The sequence below is a fragment of the Chiroxiphia lanceolata genome, chromosome 6, assembly GCF_009829145.1.
Source record: "Chiroxiphia lanceolata isolate bChiLan1 chromosome 6, bChiLan1.pri, whole genome shotgun sequence".
Lineage (NCBI taxonomy): Eukaryota > Metazoa > Chordata > Aves > Passeriformes > Pipridae > Chiroxiphia > Chiroxiphia lanceolata.
This window is the reverse complement of record NC_045642.1, coordinates 26262299-26281396: the sequence shown is the minus strand read 5'-3', so window position 1 is coordinate 26281396 and position 19098 is coordinate 26262299. Positions and strand designations below refer to the sequence as shown.

Genomic DNA, 19098 nt, shown 5'->3' with positions numbered 1-19098 from the left:
CAGTGACATACATAGCATAATCTAGATAGATTAGTTGTTGATATTTTAGTAGATGAAATTTTTTTCTTTATATATTTTAAATATTAAACTCTTGTCCTGCTTTTTTTTCCCTTCATCTGTTTTTTGTAAATGCTGTTCTCTTAGGCGAAGAGGCAGCAGCGAAAACTTAACTTCCTGATCACACAAACTGAATTATATGCCCATTTTATGAGTCGTAAAAGAGATATTGGACATGATGGAATACAGGAGGAAATCCTACGCAAACTGGAAGACAGCTCTACCCAAAGGCAGATTGATATTGGTGGAGGAGTAGTGGTCAACATCACCCAAGAAGATTATGGTAAGCCATTTGTCTACAGTCCTTTCTTTGCATTCTTTTGAAATTTACTGCATCCTGGGTGTCAGTGTGCAAACTTAACAATTTCAGGCACAAAATCCTTCTGTGCAAGGAGGATTGCACTACTGTAAATACTGGAATTTATCTGTGTGTTTATTTGGGTGGTTACTGCTGCAGAGCTCTGACATGGGTATGTTGTTTTCAGATAGTAACTATTACAAGGCCCAAGCTCTGAAGAATGCTGAGGATGCTTACCAGATTCATCAGGCTCGGGTATGTATTTTTTGGATCCATGAAGTATAAGAGAAAGCAAACTAATTGGTAGAGGCTAGAGAACCAAGATCTTTCATAGCAGCCAAGTCAAGTAGGTTTGTTTAGTCCTGGGTGCCAGATGTGAATTTCAAATTTCAAATTTCCACTGCCACTCTCTGTGCTAAACAAGTAGAAAGTCAGAATATAAAGATTTGGGCACAGGAACAGTCTCGTTTTCTCTTAGTTTCTGGCAGGCATCATTTGTCTTAATGGGAGTTGTAAAGCATTTTACTATACAGTTTCTTGATAAGTTAAAATGTTCATCATCTTACGCATACTTTCCTGTTCCTGTTTAGACCAGATCATTTGATGAAGATGCAAAGGAGAGCCGGGCAGCTGCTTTGCGGGCTGCTAACAAGTCTGGTACTGGCTTTGGAGAGAGCTACAGTTTAGCAAACCCTTCTATCCGAGCAGGAGAAGATATTCCACAGCCTACCATTTTCAATGGAAAACTGAAAGGTTACCAACTGAAAGGCATGAATTGGCTGGCCAACCTCTATGAGCAGGTATCTCAATACATCTTGCAAATATTTATAACTTCTAAGGATTATTTAAGTCATTAGAGTAAACTTGGCCAAAAGAATGTGCTGGTTTTAAAAACAGACTGCATATAGTCAATCTTTAATGTCTTTAGAAGAAAGGAAAATACTATTTAGGCCACATACCAGTAATCTTGAATATTTAAGAAATAACTGTGAATGAGACATTGAGTTCAGTATTCTTTTTGTGGTTTTTACAACTGTTTATCACTTAGAGCATACACTGAGGAGTCTTTTGCTGCTTGGATTTACATTCTGTTTAAGGCTTGGGTCAGCTGGTAAACTGCAGGCAATCTTGTCCTTTTGAGTGTGTCTAGTTCACAATATGATCTCAAAGTGCAGTGAGGCTAAGGGAAAAAATCAGACTGAGAGAAGAATGAAAATGCCTTTGAAATCAGTTATCTCTCAGCAGCGGATTTAAGAGATGTTAAAGTGTGTCAACGTTGTTACAGTGGGGCTGTTCCCACTAAATTCAATGGCATCCGTTCTGTTTGTCCTTTACGGATTAAAAAGTAGTAAAGTGAAGGTGTTCATTTATGGATCTTTTGCAGGGCATCAATGGCATCCTGGCAGATGAAATGGGTCTGGGTAAAACAGTACAAAGTATTGCTCTCCTTGCACATCTGGCTGAGGTAGGTGGATTATAGCTTATTCCTGGGCAGTATGCTTGATAGAAGATGCATACTTTTCATATGTTGGAAATGAGTTCTAGATTATAAAGCTTCAGTGTTTTAAAAGTAATTTTACACTTTGTTTTCTAGTGGAGCCTTTGAAATAAGTGTGTGTATCTGTGTGTCTATATAAATAAAACCAGAATTTTGATTTATTCACAGGGTGATATCTTTTCACTTGCACTGAATGTGAAAGCCTTGTGAGAGAACAAGTCATGCACTTGATGATTCACTGCATTTTACAGATCAGAGAGCCCAAGTTCTGAGCTTCATGGCAATCAACATGGATTTCCATATTTCAGTGGGGTTTTTTAGGAAGCATAATGGTTCTTCTTTTCCAGTGCAGACAAGCAAAACAGAAAAAGCAACAGAAGCTTACTTCTTCATGCAGAAATAGATACATTTCTTAAAAAAAAAAAAAAAAAAGTCTTCTTTGCAATCCAGTCAGTTGCCTTATATAGGAAATATCAATGAAGTGATACTAAAAGCAGAATTGGCTGCACTAGTGACCAAATGAGAATTGCATGCATTTCTTTATGTTCCTTTTCGTTACAGTTCAGTGGTACTATTGGCCAAATGCTGTAAGGGTGTGTAGAGCTGAAGGTTCTTGAGCTCATCTCAAGGAATAACAGATTAGCTTGTCTCCCTGTTGCACTGCAGCTTGAGATTTTTTGGAAGGTTACACAGGGCTTTATTTTTTCTCTCCCTTACATGGGCCAGCTTGTAACTGCTAATATACTAATGGATCAACTCAGTTATTCACCAGAGGGTATTGTAATGAGTGATGTGGTGGAGCAAAACTTTCCAATGCCCCCTGAAGTTCTTTTCCTCATCAAAATGACAGGGGCTGTTAGTAACGTGAAGGTGACGACTCTCAGAAACAAAGGAGTTCGTTCTGGGAACAACTTTGCTGTTATGAAATAAGTCTTCGTTAAACATTAGATCTGCTCTATTTGATTTTGTATCACCCTGCTGTGCTGGGACAGTTTTGCTATGTTGCATGTAGTTCCCTCTCATGTAACCACTGTCATTGAGTAATTGTAAAGCTGTATCAAACCATCTCTATATCCCTTCCCCTCAATTAATTTTTTATGTGTGTGTTCCAGAGAGAGAACATCTGGGGACCGTTTTTAATAATTTCACCTGCCTCTACTCTGAACAACTGGCACCAGGAGTTTGCCAGATTTGTACCTAAATTTAAGGTAATAAGCATGTGCAAGGAAGTTCTTTCTGTTTTCTCAAGAGCAAACCCATTTTGTTCTTCTGAGTTCTTTGTCACATGTGGGTGTTTAATCACCTTGGAATTTGAAACCGTGTAACGGACCCAATGCTGATATTTTTTTCCATGATCCTGTTTTTTTCTGGAGTGTTCAATTATCTAAGGCTTAAAAATGTTCTTATTTTAATCACAGGATTTTCATTTTTCATCACCTTAAAGACAGCTTCTTGGTGAGGAATTGAAGCAGATCAGCAAGGGGATGTATAGTTTTAATGTGTGGGCCTGTCAGCAGAAGCAGGAATAATATTTCAGTATTATATACTGTCTTTAGGGTTAGAGCTGTATTTTCAGCCATTCATATGAATTTGAGTCAGATGAAGATTGTATGTGAACAAACTCTAAACAGGTAAGAGGGAGACAAAATGCAGTTGTTATTACAGAAGAATAGGAGAACCATGGACATAATAGTCAGTAGTCAAGAAAAAGGAAGGAGGTGAGGCACAGAAATAAGAACAAAAAGACTAGAGGAAAACAAATGGAGTTTTTCAGGTGTATTGTGAACGTGAAAACGTAGTAAGTTAGAAAGCAAGGAAACATCAGTTACTGAAAACCAAGCTGCTTACCTGTTCTCCAGTGGAAAACATTGCAGTGTTGCAAAGGAAGATTTGAAAAGAAATGTTTACTGCTAAAATAGTGCTGAAATTTTAGAATTAAAGATAGACAAAAGTGTTAGAAGCTTGCACTTACATCTGCATAGATGTTTAAGTATTTGAGTTCTTAACGTAGTAACATTTGATACGAAGAGGTCTTGATCGAGTTTTTTTTAAACATGTGATTTTCTTTCATACAGAAAATAGTAAAAGACACTAGTTACAAGTAACTAGTATACCAGTAACATCAGGCTAATTGTTCGATTGTCTTGACTACTTAATAAAGTGTGGGGAAAAAAACTTGGAAGTATTGCTATAAGTGATATTTGATTTCTTGATCTGGGGTAGGGCAATATTAAAGGACATACCTTTTACCAAATAGCTGGCTTTGGAGATCCCTGATGGGACCATGTGTTGGTTGTGGCAGTGTATAGTTTGAGGTATCTATATGAGAAGTTTTGCTGGAACACAGTTCAGTACTGGATTAATTGAGTGACTTGTATTTTGGGATAATTTGGCATTACTGAGCCTTCAAGTCAACTGATAAAGAAATACAAATACTTTTGTTATTGAAGAGATACTCAAAAGAAAAAAAATCATCTAAAAATAATTTATTCATGTACTTCCATAGCTCAAAATAATAGGGGCCCTTGATTAGAAACCTTTAGAGCATTTTGTCTACTTTCTCTTGTTTCCTTTGATCAGTTCATTGTATAGAATAGACAAGCAACTGTTTATTCTTTTTCCTTCCTGTGAATAAATTACAGAAAATGTTTAAAAAAATGCAATCAGGATGCTTGGGAAAAGGTAATTTTCTCTTTTTTTGTTTTAAAACCCAACCTGTTTCCATCATTATATAGCTCTTAGGATTTCTTGCATAACGATGTTTGCCTCATCTGTGGAACAGAACATGTTTTAAAAAGAAGTTTTCTAAACTTATTGTCACATGTTTATAACTTTAATCAATCTTTTTCAACTACTTTTTTTCTGCTTCTAATCGTACAGAAGTGTGTAGCCAGTTCTAGTTGTAGTAAATTACAGTGAATTTATTTCTTCAGGTCCATGGCAGAATATGTAACCTAAAAAACAAATAGTTTTTGATCAGTCTGATTTTTTTACAAGCATCCATATTTCAGAACAGTATGAAGAATATTCAATTAAAAGCACTTTGGAACCTGTCAGTTGAAGTTACAAGACTTATCACCACCTCAGAAACCAGCATTCCTCCCTTTCGGTCTTAGCTGACTGTAGTCCTTCCATCAGACAGGAGATGGCAGTACAGTGCTATTAACCGGTGACAGGAGTCAGTGCTCTGCGAAGATCTGTCCTCAGTAATAGGAGCCATGAAATTTTGAGCTATAAATGGTTTAACAAATTTCTCTGGCAGTAGTGCTTTCTTTTAAAATTCTTCTATTAAATATATCCAGGCCAGATGTTTTAACTTTATCTCAGGTTTTGGAGGTCAGTTCTGAAATAGAAAAACCAACAGGACAATGGGAGATGTTAAACAGGACAACAAGCCCTCTAGTCCTTGAGGTTTAACTTTAGTAGCTGAGAGTAAACCTCTTTCTGCCATAAGCAAAGTATCATCTGTAATTTTTAGAAAAACCTGGCTAGAAGGTGTAACATGCTGCTGGACATTTTCAGATTCTCAGCATAGCTTCATCAGGCCTCAAGTTGCTTGATACCTTTGCCTGGAATGCTCTGTTTTGAAGTATTTTTAAATGCTTTCTGATTTTTCTCTGCATTAAGAAAAATAATTTCTCTTTTTGTTGTTTTGCAGAAAGAGGTCTGTCTTTGTCATTTTGTAGAATACAGAGTATAAAATTCTGGAGCAGGTGTCTTTATTTGAAAATAATTACTTTCTATTCTTTTACTGTTCCAGGTGCTACCATACTGGGGAAATCCCCATGATAGAAAGGTGATCAGGAAGTTCTGGAGTCAGGTAATACCAGCATGACTTTGTGCAGAGTACACCAGAAACTGTTGCTAATGTCACCAAGCTAAACGATGTGTGGATACAGAGTTCAATTTCTTCATCCTTGTAGTAGTGCTTTCATTAAGATAATGAGGTAGAAGGCTTCCCTTGTGCTGAAGAGCAATTCATTGCAGTGTGGAGTTCAGCTAAAGAAACTAGAGGTCTGTTAATAAAGCAGGAAGTTTCAGTGTCAAGGACTGTTTATTCTGTTTGAGTAACCTAACTCAGGATGCCCTAATCCAGAATCCCTGCAGGCCTGTCAGATTGTCCCTGATTTAACAACAGCATTTTGTAGGGTTCAGTGCCCAGGTCTTGTCTCACACATTAAAAAGCATCTGAAATTGTTCAGGGACTAATCGGCTGAAGTCCAGGTCCACCAGTTGAATAACTGTGCTGTAATTAATTAAAAAAAGTCAGCTGGGGAAAATGCAGTAATAATGAGAAAAGATTGTAAAACAGAAGTCTGAAATTACAGTGAACTCTGGACAATGTATTTACATTATGTGGATATTTGTTTCTCCCTTTGTGGTTATAGAAGACACTGTATACTCAGGATGCTCCTTTCCACGTGGTAATTACCAGTTATCAGCTGGTAGTACAGGATGTGAAGTATTTCCAGCGAGTGAAGTGGCAGTATATGGTTCTGGATGAAGCACAAGCACTCAAAAGTAGCTCCAGGTAATAAACTAACTGGAAACAAAATCTTCTCTCTGTATCAACCTGTTGTAGGAATATCAAGAGAACGCAAATTGTCATGGGGGATAGAAGTTAAAACTGACATACATGAGACCCTGTAAGTGTCTACCCTAGTTCAGTATCTGTATAACTCTTTGACACTGGATTGATCCATTAGGGTTTCTGTATTTAGATTTTCCTTTTCCAAATATGTAAAGTGTAATTAAAAAGTAATTGTGAAGCAGAAACTTGTATGGAGTACAAGACAGTTAAACAAAACAGCGTGAAATACCGTGTACTTTCCTGACTACTCACAGAATTCCTCCTGCTGAATGGTCTGTAGTCTTTAGCATATATTGCTTATATTGGCTCCATTAAAAGTGTTTTGATTCCTTATTCAGTGGCACTTCCAGGCATGAATGAAGGTCAGAACCCTGTGAAAACTGTTGGCTGCAATAAAGCCCAATCTGTGTCATAAGACTCTATGCCAGAAAGTTTTCTGTTTGTTTTCAAGTAATGGATTTGTCCCTCTTTACTTCTGTAATTGCTTTCCCATAACCTTTGTCCAAGTTGCCACTGTACAGAGTAAGTTCAAGACTGCTTTAGGTGCAGGCTCTTTCTGACCAAAGTCTGTCTCTTCAGCATTCTTTGGAAACCACCCCTCTAAGAGGATTGTAATGTATAGCTCAGCACTCCTGCCACAGTAGCCCATACACAGAAATTCTTCTTGTAACATCTGAAAAATGCATGACATTCTGATTGAAAGTAACAGTTTCTTTTGGGAAGCTAATTATTCTGATTATGACATTTTATTAGTATCCAAGCATTTGTTTTAAAAATTAGTAAAAAGATATTTAGATAAATTAAATAAACCATGCATTTTTTTCACAGTTGCAAAAGGCTGCTTCTTCCTGTAGTTGTCTTTTGAAAGACTGGGAAACGGCTGTAATAGTTTTATCCAGTGACCTCCAAAAACTTACTGGGAAACTTACTGGAAGCAATTGGTCTTAAAAGACCTTATTTTCATATCCTTCTACAGCAGTTTGAATGGTTTTTCTTACTTTTATTTATCAGTGTTCGTTGGAAGATCTTACTGCAGTTCCAGTGTCGAAACAGATTGTTGCTGACTGGGACCCCAATCCAGAACACGATGGCTGAGGTATGTGGGAGCTCACAAGAGTGTGCTTCTCTTTAAAACAAGAATACATACTAAATGTATGTGAACTGCTGAGAAACCTGTTGTATTTATGTGGTTGTGGGATTATGCTTGTAGCAGACCACTGGCAAACAAACATGGGATCGTCTCTGGGAGGAAAAATTTGGAAACTTGCCACACATTCAAATAAAAATAAAACTAAAGATATTTGAAGTAATACCTGGATTACAGGATGAAATCTAATTCTAGTGACTTTTCCTTCTGTTGACTGTAGTAATTGTGCTGTGTTTCTCACTGCTTTCTGATGGGGTTTTGTTAAGTTGATATATATGGCATTTTTCAGGGGAGGGGGGAAGAGAATGCAGCTGGCTTTTTGTTTCATTTTGCCATGTCGCATGATCTAGTAATCTTGCTCATGAAGAGCTGCAAGAGTTTGGGATCCCCAATTACCTTGTCCACACTAGGATGACTTTTGCTGACCCAATGTTTTCTCCTCTTCTTAGCTGTGGGCCCTGCTGCATTTTATCATGCCAACACTGTTTGATTCCCATGAAGAGTTCAATGAGTGGTTTTCTAAGGACATAGAGAGCCATGCAGAGAACAAATCTGCCATTGATGAGAGTGAGTGCAGTGTGTAACTCTTGTAATTTTTATATTAAAAATCTGTTGCCTTTTCCAACTAATAATGAATAAACTTTCTCATTTTTTATATGAGAAATGACATCTAAAGTAGAGGATGCATAATGGGATTGAAATATTACTGTACTGTTGTCCATAGTTTATGTCAAAGTTTGTGTTTCTGATTGTAATGTAGCATGTGTAATGAATAGAAAAACATGTAGTGAAAATGTTGATTTGCTACTTGTCTTCAGCCCTTCTCCATACCAAGCACAGAAGAACAAATATATTAAGTAATTTTAAGTTTCTGCAGAGCACATTATCTTTGAGATCTCCTGATTGTGTTACAAGCTCTAGACATGTGACACAAAGCACTAAATATCTTTTGAGCTCCAGAAGAAAAGCATAAAAACTCTTAAAAAAAAAAAACAACTTCACTGTAAATTTTAAGCAATAGTTATGTAGGACAATCTAGTTAGGTAAAACAGCTGGTTTGTGATTGTAATAGAACACAGTCCAGCTGGGAACTTGTCACAAAAATAAGGTTTTAAGAATTTTCAAACTCCCAGAACTTTGTTTTTACAAATATTATTGTAAAAGACTACAGTTGTCTGTCAATGCAGTATAACCTGTTGTTGTGATGCTGTAATCTGGGGGGAGCAAAACTTAAAATTGTAATGATCTCTTTGTGTGAATGAGCAATGGCTCATCAGAAACTTTCTTCTTCAATAATAGTAGGTGATAAATGTAAGCCCATATTGTTCAGCCCAGAGGAATATGGAGAGTATAAAGTGTTTTAGAAGTTTATTCTTTGAAGCAAATATTTAGATTCCTAGGCTAAACACTGTAGCACAGCACTCGCTTAAGAAAAATCAAAGAGAAATAGTCAACTCTATGCTTTAAGAACTCATCTGGGAGGTAGTGGCTGAGCAGTAAGGGACTTAATTTGTGGTAAAACACCATATAATTTTCTTCTGTAGTGAAGTAAATGTTCCTTCTTTCCTCTTCCTTGTATTTCAGACCAGCTATCCCGCTTGCACATGATCCTGAAGCCTTTCATGTTGAGAAGAATCAAGAAGGATGTGGAAAATGAATTGTCAGATAAGGTGAGAAAAAGTATTTATCTGGAGTATGTATCATAAGTGTATTGCCATAGCTCTATTCTCTGATCTGGTTTTTGCAAACTCATTTGTCAGTCTGCATACCTGAAATTTGATTGTAGACTTTTCACAGACCTTCAGTTTCTGGCACCACATCTCAGCATTGTCATTAGATGTGAAAGTAATGAATAAACTTTTCTTCTAGGGAAGACATTTCGTTAACAATTATAAGCCAAAGACCTTTAAGCCTGATTAAGTTGACAGAAATATCACTAATGGCAGTGAAGGAGATTGATACAGCAATGATTGGATGATAAAATGTTTCCAGTTGCCTTTGTGAAGGATTTGGCATGGGTTTAGGATTTTTTTGCTTGCCTGTACAGAGTGAGAAATACGTTGTGGCAACATCATACTCTTCTCTCTTGTTAGTCTTTTAATTTCACATGCGTGTTAGCAATACTTGGATGATCTTGTGGTTAACAGTCCCCTGGTTTTGGGACCCTTGGCTAAGAGACATCTACTTTCTTCTGATGTGATTATTAATTTCAATGGACTTCCACAGACACTGTTGTTATGCTTCTGACACTCCTTATCATGGGCTCTCAGTGGGTAGCATTTTAACCCTAGAATAGTAAAATTGAAGTCAGATTTAGAACTGATCAGCTGCAGGTACAGTGTTTTCCCAACTTCTTAAGAATCTATCCGTTCACTTAGTTGTGTTTACGTACTTTTAAAGGTCTGTCTCCCACATTATTACCCAAGCCTTCCAAAACACACTTATTGGTTAAGTCCTTCCTGGGTTGGATCCTGAAATACATATCTGAATGCAACTGCCTGTAAAAGTATTTTTTGAGAAAGTTATTCTTTCCTCAGGATGCATTTCTCTCAGCTTCACGTGTACTGATGTACCGATCTATCTTCATTGCAGACAGAAAAGGCTAAATGTTGATTATCATTTTGCAGATTGAAATTCTTATGTACTGCCAGCAGACAAGTCGACAGAAGCTCTTGTACCAAGCTCTGAAAAACAAAATCTCTATTGATGACCTCCTACAATCATCAATGGGAACTACTCAGCAAGCACAGACCACCACTAGTAGTCTCATGAATCTAGTCATGCAGTTCAGGAAGGTAAGGCTATTTTAATTAATAACTTTTGAAAAGTATAATCATTCATTAGCACAGAAATAAAATATGGCTTCTAGAAAACACCATATAAAAAAAAATTCTGGGAATGACAAGCCAATTTGCTTGCAGTTCAGTTGTTTTTCGGGTGTAGTGTAGCATGATGTTGGGAGTAGAAGAGCTTCAGCCAAATGGTGCATGCAGCTGCTATCTGGTTTGGTTACAAATTGATTGTTGAAGAAAGCTGTTCACTTGGGAAGAAGAGGCAATACTGTTAAATGAATAGTGAAAGATATGATGCCCTATGCAAATTTGAGCAGATATACTAAAATAGTCATGCAATATTAATCATTACTAAAGTTTTAGTGATCAACAGTCATAGTTGATTTGGGATGTAAATACTGCATTGGACTAAATAATTGCTCTCAGCATTTGACATGCTCTCTTTCTGACAGGTGTGCAATCACCCAGAGCTGTTTGAAAGACAAGAAACTTGGTCTCCATTTCACATCTTCCTAAAGCCATACCAGATTTCCAAGTTCATCTACCGTCATGGACAGATCAGGGTCTTTAACCACTCACGGGACAGGCAAGCTTATTCCATTTACTGTCCAGTTTAGCATATTTAGTATTATTATTTAGACTTATTTTAGCTTTGTAAGTGCTAATTAACTCCCTTATCTGATGTATTTAAATAACATTGGCTGAGCAGTACATTCCTCATTTTCTTTTGATCATTCAGCTGTTCAACATCTGATATTGATGCTCTATTTTGGTGGAATCCTAATCATAGAATGTCCCTTTGATTGAATAAGAAAGCCAGGAAAAAGAATTTAGAGTTGTTGCTGATGATATGTAATAGAATTAAGTTTTAAAAGAATTCTTAAAACCTAAAAAACCCACTTGATTTCTCTTCAGTGAGTTTTTACGTGCAAGGAAGATATCAGTATCTCTCTGTTCTGAGATGCTGTATAAATCATGAGGATCTGCTAGTGCCATGACAGCTTTTAATGATTACCTTGGATGAACAGAATCTGCCTAAGTGCAGTTTGCTATTCTTGCCAATTGTGGCAGTTCTTGATTAATTTTGTTTGCATTCAGTTATGAGAAATGCTCGGGAAGGAGATCAGAAATATACATGTGAAGATCAGGCTAGCTGTTCTAAAACTTATAATGCAGTTCCAGAACAATGGTGTGTCTCAGTGTCAAATAAGCAGCAGTGCATGTAGACTGATGATACTTTTCTCCTACGGCCATGCAATTCCAGGTATTCAGAGCACTAAAATACCTACAGTGAGGAAGCAAATGGTTATTACTCTGTATCTTCTGCTGATTGTGTGATTGAACATTTTATGTATTAACACCTTCTCAGTGATTTTGTTTGGTTTTGTTTCTTTCATTTTCAGGTGGTTACGGGTTTTACTTTCGCCATTTGCACCAGACCACATACAGCAGTCTCTCTTCCATAGGAAGGGTAGGTTTACAGTCTCAGGAAGCAAGTTGGGTTGCACACTGGCGTGTGATGTTCTAATATGCCTTATTCAGGGAGAGGGACTGAGAGGCCAGATTAGTTAGTCCTCTGAGATAATCTAATCAGAACTTGTTATAATTTTGCTAGCCCTTGTGCTTGTACATATAATTCCTCACTGAGGAAGGGATGGAAAACAGCTGAAAAAATAACCTATGGACAACTTGTCATTTAGTTACTGCTTAATCCTACTGCAGTATCTTGTTCAGTTCGGTCTGTCTTGTTTTAACTTTCTTCAAGAGATTAGTGCTGTGAATTTTTCACGGATTCAATTTTGAAAAATCTTGGATTGATTTCAGTACATTCTGTGTTGTACCTTAAATGGCCAACTTCTCTTTCAACTAAAAAGCAGATGAGATGCAAGTGACCCAGGATCTATCAAAGAGCAAAATCTCACATATGCTGCTCATATTGACAGATACAATTTATTATTTTGGATAATTGAGTATTTTTGCTAAAAGAGCCAATTAGATCACTCAGGCTGCTGGGTTTTTACTCTACAAAAAGAGTAAAAACCAAGAGAGATATCAGCTGCATTGCTATGCTGAAATCTGTTAGCATGGATCTATTTAGCTTTACAAGTAAGAAGAACCAGATGCAGCTACGGGAGTCTATACTTGTCTGTAACTTTCCAACTTCTGTATTTCTTGCTGATAATTCTGGTTTCTGTTTGTTTTGGTATTTATAATAAGCTTTTTCTTGGAGACCCTTTTTGGCATACCATGAAAAGAAAATAATCTTGGGAATATAATTTTTGTATAGGTGTTAAAAAAATTAAAATATATGAATGGTATTGGGGCTATGCAGTGCACATGGGTGGGGCTAAAAGCTTTCCTCTACCAATTCCTGCATCTCCTTGCGATGCATTTGACTGGATGGATGAGAGGAAGCATGTGAGGCTCATCCTGAGGTACACGTGTTCTGGTCAGCTGTCGGGCAGATACATGTTCAAATTTGCAAACATGCATGCTGTCTGTTGATTCTTACTAAGTGAAACATATGTCCTTACTGGCTGCAGTTGGGTCTAGAACGCATTTCTCTTTTTTGGTAAATGCCCTTCTCTTGCCCAAACTGGAAAATGAACTGGAACGTGGAGTCAGGTGAATTGAATTTTCAGTATTTCTAAAAGATGGAGATTAAATTAGGATCACCTGTTCATGCACCTAGATTTGTCACGTGTCAGAGAAAGTGCATCTTTAATTGATTAAGTAAGTTTATTGTTTTCAGCTATGTGTGTCTGTGAAATGTTTTGCCTAACTTCAGTATTTCTGTGATGTAGGCATCAATGAAGAAAGCTGTTTTTCTTTCCTCCGGTTTATTGATGTCTCTCCAGCAGAAATGGCAAATCTTATGAATCAGGGACATTTAGCCAGGTGAGGACAACTTCTCACCCCCCCGTCTTTTTTTCCCCCTCTTTTTGTAATTACAAATAATACAAGTGATGTCGGAGGCATCTCTCTGTAAACCTGCATTTTCTATGTCTCCTAATATTATCATTTGTCTATCATTGTCTAATACTAGAGCAACTTTTGGAGTGTTCCTCTGGGTATCAGGCACCATTATGCAATGCAATTTTTATACCTCTGTCAAAAGAAAACCTGTATTAACAAAGATTTGACATTGTAAATACACGAGATGGTGAAAGGGCAATGGGAGACTTTGCTTAGGATCACACTGTAGGTTGCTGGTGTTATCAAGTGCAAACTCCAGACTTCTGAAGGCCAGTTTATTGCAGTGCTTACGAGTTGCACTTGAGTGTACATTTTAAACACAAGTGGAATAAGCTTGTGTTGTTACAGTTGTTCTTCAGCTGTGAGCCATGTCATCTACTTTCCACATCTTGTTTTTAGTATGGAATGGAATTCTGAGGTGTAGGCTTAAACTATGGGTTTGTAGCATCATTATCTGTTTTATCTTGGAAGGGGAGGTGATCTGTTTAAGTTATAGTGTGCTCTGTAATGGACTCTGAGTGTAGTTAGGTAATGGCTGTAAGAAATTTGAGATTAAAAGCTAGTCTTTATTAATAAATAGAGATGTTTTGCTTAGAGCTTTGTAAGTGTAATATTCTTTTATTGTTCTGATTGTTTTGGATTACTGTTTCTTGACTGCATTTCAATAACAATACAGATTTCTCTTGATGTATCTGAATGGTCTTTAAGATAAATTCTGCATTCGTTGCACAGTGTTGTTGTGAATAATTTGTGTATGGAGCAATTTACAGAGAAACCATAGTGCAATTTTAAATAGTAGTGGCGAACTCGGGCTTGACCCTTTCAGATGAAGTGCTTCAAAGTGTATCCTGATTTAATCCCTTAGATTCAGTTAAACCACCTTAGAAAAAATTAAGAGTAATATAATTAGAAGATGTCTAGCAAAAATTACTCTCTCTAAGTAAGGACACTGTAAGCCTGAAATTCTGAAAAGAACCCATTTCTGTCAAATAGAGTTATGTTGTAAATATACTCAAGCCTTTCTTTCACAAAGCGGTGAAAGCATCTGCTGTGTTTTGTTTCAGGTGGTTAGCTCTTTTCCTGTCTCTGAAAGCATCGTACAGGCTCCATCACATGCGCTTCTGGACGGAGACAGAAGAGGAGAAAGAGCAGGGCTCATGTTTTCTGAGGAACAGGGATTTCTTACTTGATGTAAATTTTCCACTGTCTTTCCCTAACTTGCACAGCTGCACTTTGCTGCAGGTAAGCAAAATTTCTGTGATTTAGAGACAGTAGCAAATCCTCACGAGTTAGAAATGATGAAAACCTTTCTATCCTTATAAAACAGGGAAAACAAACTTGGAAATATGACGACTTTTCTGTCTGCTTCATTAGATATAGTTAATAGACTTCAGAGTGCTGAACAGAAAAATAGTTTAACTGCTGTCTCCCTCCCATGTGGTGATACATTTCAAAACTTGCTGTAATAAATAAATCAGTTGAATTAGAAGACTTAAAAATATTACTGGAGCAACAGAACTAGACTCGTGATTTGTCAGGGATGAATTCTACATATAAGCCTAAAGTTTTGTAGTGTTTTTCTACGTGTAGGGTGCTCATTTTCTGACTGAAACTACTCTTTTCTTGTCAAACTCAGCACATGATTGCAGCAACTGGGAAAAATAGATGAGACTGGCAGTGCTTTAGAGTTGGTGGACAAGCACTGTAGTGGTGTATTTCTACCTTAAAATTTGCTTCTGCTACTGTCTGGTAGACTCCAGATGTATTCAACTTACTGTGTAATGCAAGATCATTTTTGCTAATCTCTTGCCTAGGATATGTGTGAAGATTTTGTCTTTTTATGACTAAATTGCAGTTGATTTCCTGAGTTAGGTTATAGCTCCATTGATTCAGTTCACTGGGAAGTAAGTTCACGAAAGTGCTAGCATAGAGTCAGGAAAGCATTTAGGGCAGTTAGCAGATATGCAGTAAAAAAATCTTTTCTGAAACAGTGAGATCGTGCCAGATTTCTCTAGGGAATATTGCTTCTGCTCATGAGTGTGGAAGGGGAAAGGAGATAGCCAGAATTCAATTGAATATTGTGCAAAGGAAGTTGAAATTGAAGACACATAAGCAGTAGGAAAGCAACCTTGGACTTGGTGTCATGTTTTGCAGCGTTAACAGCAAAGCCAACAAAATGAGTCCTAGTTATCAAACAAAGAGCAAGCCAACAGTTAACTCTGGCTGTGCTGGTGTTTCAGTTCTGCGTTTCCATACCTAGCTTCATAAAATGTCTATGCTATATGGATTTGCTTTCAGATAGTTTTTTTGAGATTACATTCAGCTGTTTCTGTAGTGAATGTGTGATGCTTACTTCTGAGATATACTGTAGCTCTGTCCTCTCATTGGTGTGGTTAAGAAAAATCTGTGTGATGTCATAAGTGTGGCAGCCTAACAGTAAATAAGTAGAAGATGGTAGAAATTGTGTGCACTTACAGAAGATAGCATCCATTTTTACATATATAGAAAGGCAATCTAGATCCTTACATAGCCTTTGGATTAGTGTGTATAAATATCAAAATAAAAGTCATTAAATTTTCCTAAGGACAGAAGATGGGTTGAGGTTACAGATACTAAATACGAGACATGGAATATGCATGTGTAGGTTTTAATATTAACAAGTAAATAATATTTACAAGCCACGTAAAGCATTTGGATAGGCTACAAACCCTCCTATACCACAGCCTGGCAAGATTTAAACATGAATTTGGTTTCTCCAAATAATTTCTGTTCTTTGAAGATGTCATTCCTCATGTCTCAGGGAGTCCCAGTGCTGTGACTGTGTGTAACTAATCACTGTTTCTACACAGAAAAGAGCCAGCTGAGGAGCAGAGTTCATCAGTGTGTGCAATACTGTGCACTTGTGATAACCCCACTAAATCTAAAGGAAGTGTAGCCCTACAGTTATGACAGTTTCTTTAGAGCTGTTTTCTAACCTGCATGTTAGACAAATTGCCACCTGAAGTCACTTCAAAATAAGCTATGTTTGCAGACTTTTGTTTGCACAGCTTACATTTAGAACACCTTAAAAAAAGGGGGGGTAGATAGCACAAAACCAAAAGGACAGTTGAAAAACAAACTGCCCTTAACATGCCTGTCTTCCAGTACCACACATTATCATGAGTGAAAATGAACTAACTCTTTTAAAGTTACTATGAACTAACTCTTCTTAGTTTAAGAAACTTTTGATGTAAAACTCCCCGAGGCTTCCCCTGAGGCTTCATAAGATAGTAACATGTAAGGATTGGGGAGGGTGAGAAAAGAGGAAAAAGGAAATGGTATAAATCTGGAAAGGCTTTTCTTAACTGCTCAGATCAGCATTTCCGATGTAAGAGACAAACTAAGTAGAAAAACCCCCACATTTGTTTTTAATGGATATTTCCAAAATTGAGGTAACATCTGTCTGAAGATAGTATGAATTTCTTCATGTAAACACAGAAATCCCTCTCATTGTGAGGAATCTTCATTCTCATAGCTCAGCACCTCCATACCATGTGTATTAACTTGTATACCTTAAATCAATATAAAATCTGCTCTGTTCAGGTGAACTCGTCTCTCCTTTGCTTTCCTAATTTTTACTAAGAAATTAGGAAAGTTAATGGGCTTAAGATGCTGATAGCATGCCCCACATTATGTTTGCAATATATGAGAGCCTCTTTCAACAGTTTCTTTGGATTGCATAGTTGTAGTAGGTGTTTACGTTCTTGTTTTTTAATAATCTTCCTCTTTAGTTCTTGGCTTTATTGTACTAAGGTATATGATCTATTTCAGAGCTGTGGCTGTGTTCAGTTCTGTAACCTTACCCAGTCTTTTCCATGTATGACTGATGGAAGCTGGTTTCCACTGTCCCTGTTATATCTGGTGACTGCTCTATTCATGAATACTTAGCAGGTGCATATGTTGGAATTCAGAGGGATGTTTCTTATGTGATGTGCTCATAATTTGTATACTGGAATCTGGTGCTCAAAGCCAGATAATTGCCTAGGTACAAGTATTTTTCTCATATTTTGGATACCTTCTTGGAAGTTTTCCTTTATGTTTCTTCCTGGGTACTTCAGTTGGGCCAAAGCCATCTTTGATGGGTCTTTGATGTTGCCTTCCAAAAGAGAATTAAGTAACAAACTTGCATAGGTTTGGAATTACAGTTTGTTAACTTCCTCTCTGTCCATTTCTTGTGTTTTCACTTTCCAGGAAATAGTTACCAAACCCCTCTAGTGCTGAGAGTCACAATCAGTATGCCAGTGCTTGCTGTCATTAGATTTACTGGAAAGCTCTTGTGACTGCATGCAATGCTGATTCCTCTTCATAAATCACCTGTACCCCGGTGTGTGGTCCAGGGGTGGGGAAGAGAGGGACTTTGAGCTAATGCAGTTGTTCTGAGTCTGTCTAGTAGCCTGCTATTGCTGTGTCAGTCTTCCCCTCGGACTCTTGCTGCCATTTCTCTACTCCCAGCTACTGAATCCTGCCTGTGCTGATGTAAGCATGCACTATTACATCCTCGTATGAGCCAACTGCAGTAAACTTCGTATTTTCATGTCTGTTGAATTTATTTTATTAGATGTGTAGCTAAATAGACTTCTTAAGATGTGTGACAGGAGACAAAACTAGCACAAGAAGTAGCACAAATACACCATGAGGAAGGACTTGTCCTTTTCAGCAGCAGTTGTGGTGATTTGTTTCCACTGTTTCTGGTCCTCACATGAGTAAGCCAGAGTTCACATCTGTTGTCCACAGCCACATACTCCAGCCTTGTGATTCCCACTCTTGTTTCAGCACACCGCCTGTTTTACCAGGTGATGAAATACATCGCAAAGCTCACTTGGAGTGGAGACACAGTGGTTTGTTTTCATCTTGATCAGCATCTTAATGAGTACAGACAGCTAGGCCAACAAGAAGGGGCTCTGGAGGGACAGGAATAAACATGTGAAGCAGTTGCTGCTCAAGCCAGTGTTACTGATAAAGAATTGCCAGCTAAGTAAGAGCATGTTTTTGGTCTGTTTTTGGGATCACTTCACATTATCCGGTGTGGCCCAAGCTTTGATCTGTGCTTTTTAGCACTGCTGAGTATCAGTGAAAGGCTATTGTCAGCTCTTTCTGCTCTCACCTTTTATATAGAGGAGCAGATGTTCGGTGAGTATGAACTTAATTTGTGCCAGCTCCAGACCATAAGTCACACTGGCAGCAGCTGAAGGACGCGCTTATGTGCTAGGCTTGACTCTAGCATGTATGTACAGTAAGACTACTTTTCTCACTTGTCAGCAGGTTCCAAATGATACATGCTAACCATCTGCATCTTGCCCGGTGAATCTACATCTGGAAATTAAAAGACCCCAGAATGCATTATCCATAGTAGACTCCTACTGTGGATGTTTTCTAGCATTTTTTGACATGTGTAGAAATGTGTATATCCAGGTTATGACATGGCATACAAGGACTCTGCCTCTATCATGTACCCAGATTGTTAGAAGTTCAAACACTGGGATTTTAGAATATCGGGAGACTCTGTAAAGTAAAAGTAGCATGCAATTAATTTTGGTTCATTAGGAACTGGGGCAACCAAAGCTTTAGATCCTGTTTGCTCTTTACTTAAGTGAACTGCTAGAATTTCCAGGAGGGCACATCCTGTGATCCTATGGCAGTGGATGCTTAATGCATCTAAAATTTTTGCTTGTTACCTATTGTATGCAGAATAATGGTCTG

General features: G+C 37.6%; 1 protein-coding gene across 2 annotated transcripts in view; it reads left to right on the top strand.

The window, feature by feature from the left end:
• Positions 1-19098, top strand: part of INO80 (INO80 complex ATPase subunit) — a 68818-nt gene that overhangs the window by 20173 nt on the left and 29547 nt on the right. For both annotated transcript variants that reach the window (XM_032691372.1, XM_032691373.1), the window contains exons 10-24: positions 145-340; positions 543-610; positions 946-1155; positions 1740-1820; positions 2966-3061; positions 5614-5673; positions 6242-6384; positions 7456-7540; positions 8041-8158; positions 9176-9261; positions 10219-10386; positions 10836-10969; positions 11787-11854; positions 13188-13281; positions 14424-14601. In XM_032691372.1, the coding sequence (XP_032547263.1) occupies positions 145-340; positions 543-610; positions 946-1155; positions 1740-1820; positions 2966-3061; positions 5614-5673; positions 6242-6384; positions 7456-7540; positions 8041-8158; positions 9176-9261; positions 10219-10386; positions 10836-10969; positions 11787-11854; positions 13188-13281; positions 14424-14601 (1785 nt within the window). The remainder of the gene's footprint in view (positions 1-144; positions 341-542; positions 611-945; positions 1156-1739; positions 1821-2965; positions 3062-5613; positions 5674-6241; positions 6385-7455; positions 7541-8040; positions 8159-9175; positions 9262-10218; positions 10387-10835; positions 10970-11786; positions 11855-13187; positions 13282-14423; positions 14602-19098) is intronic.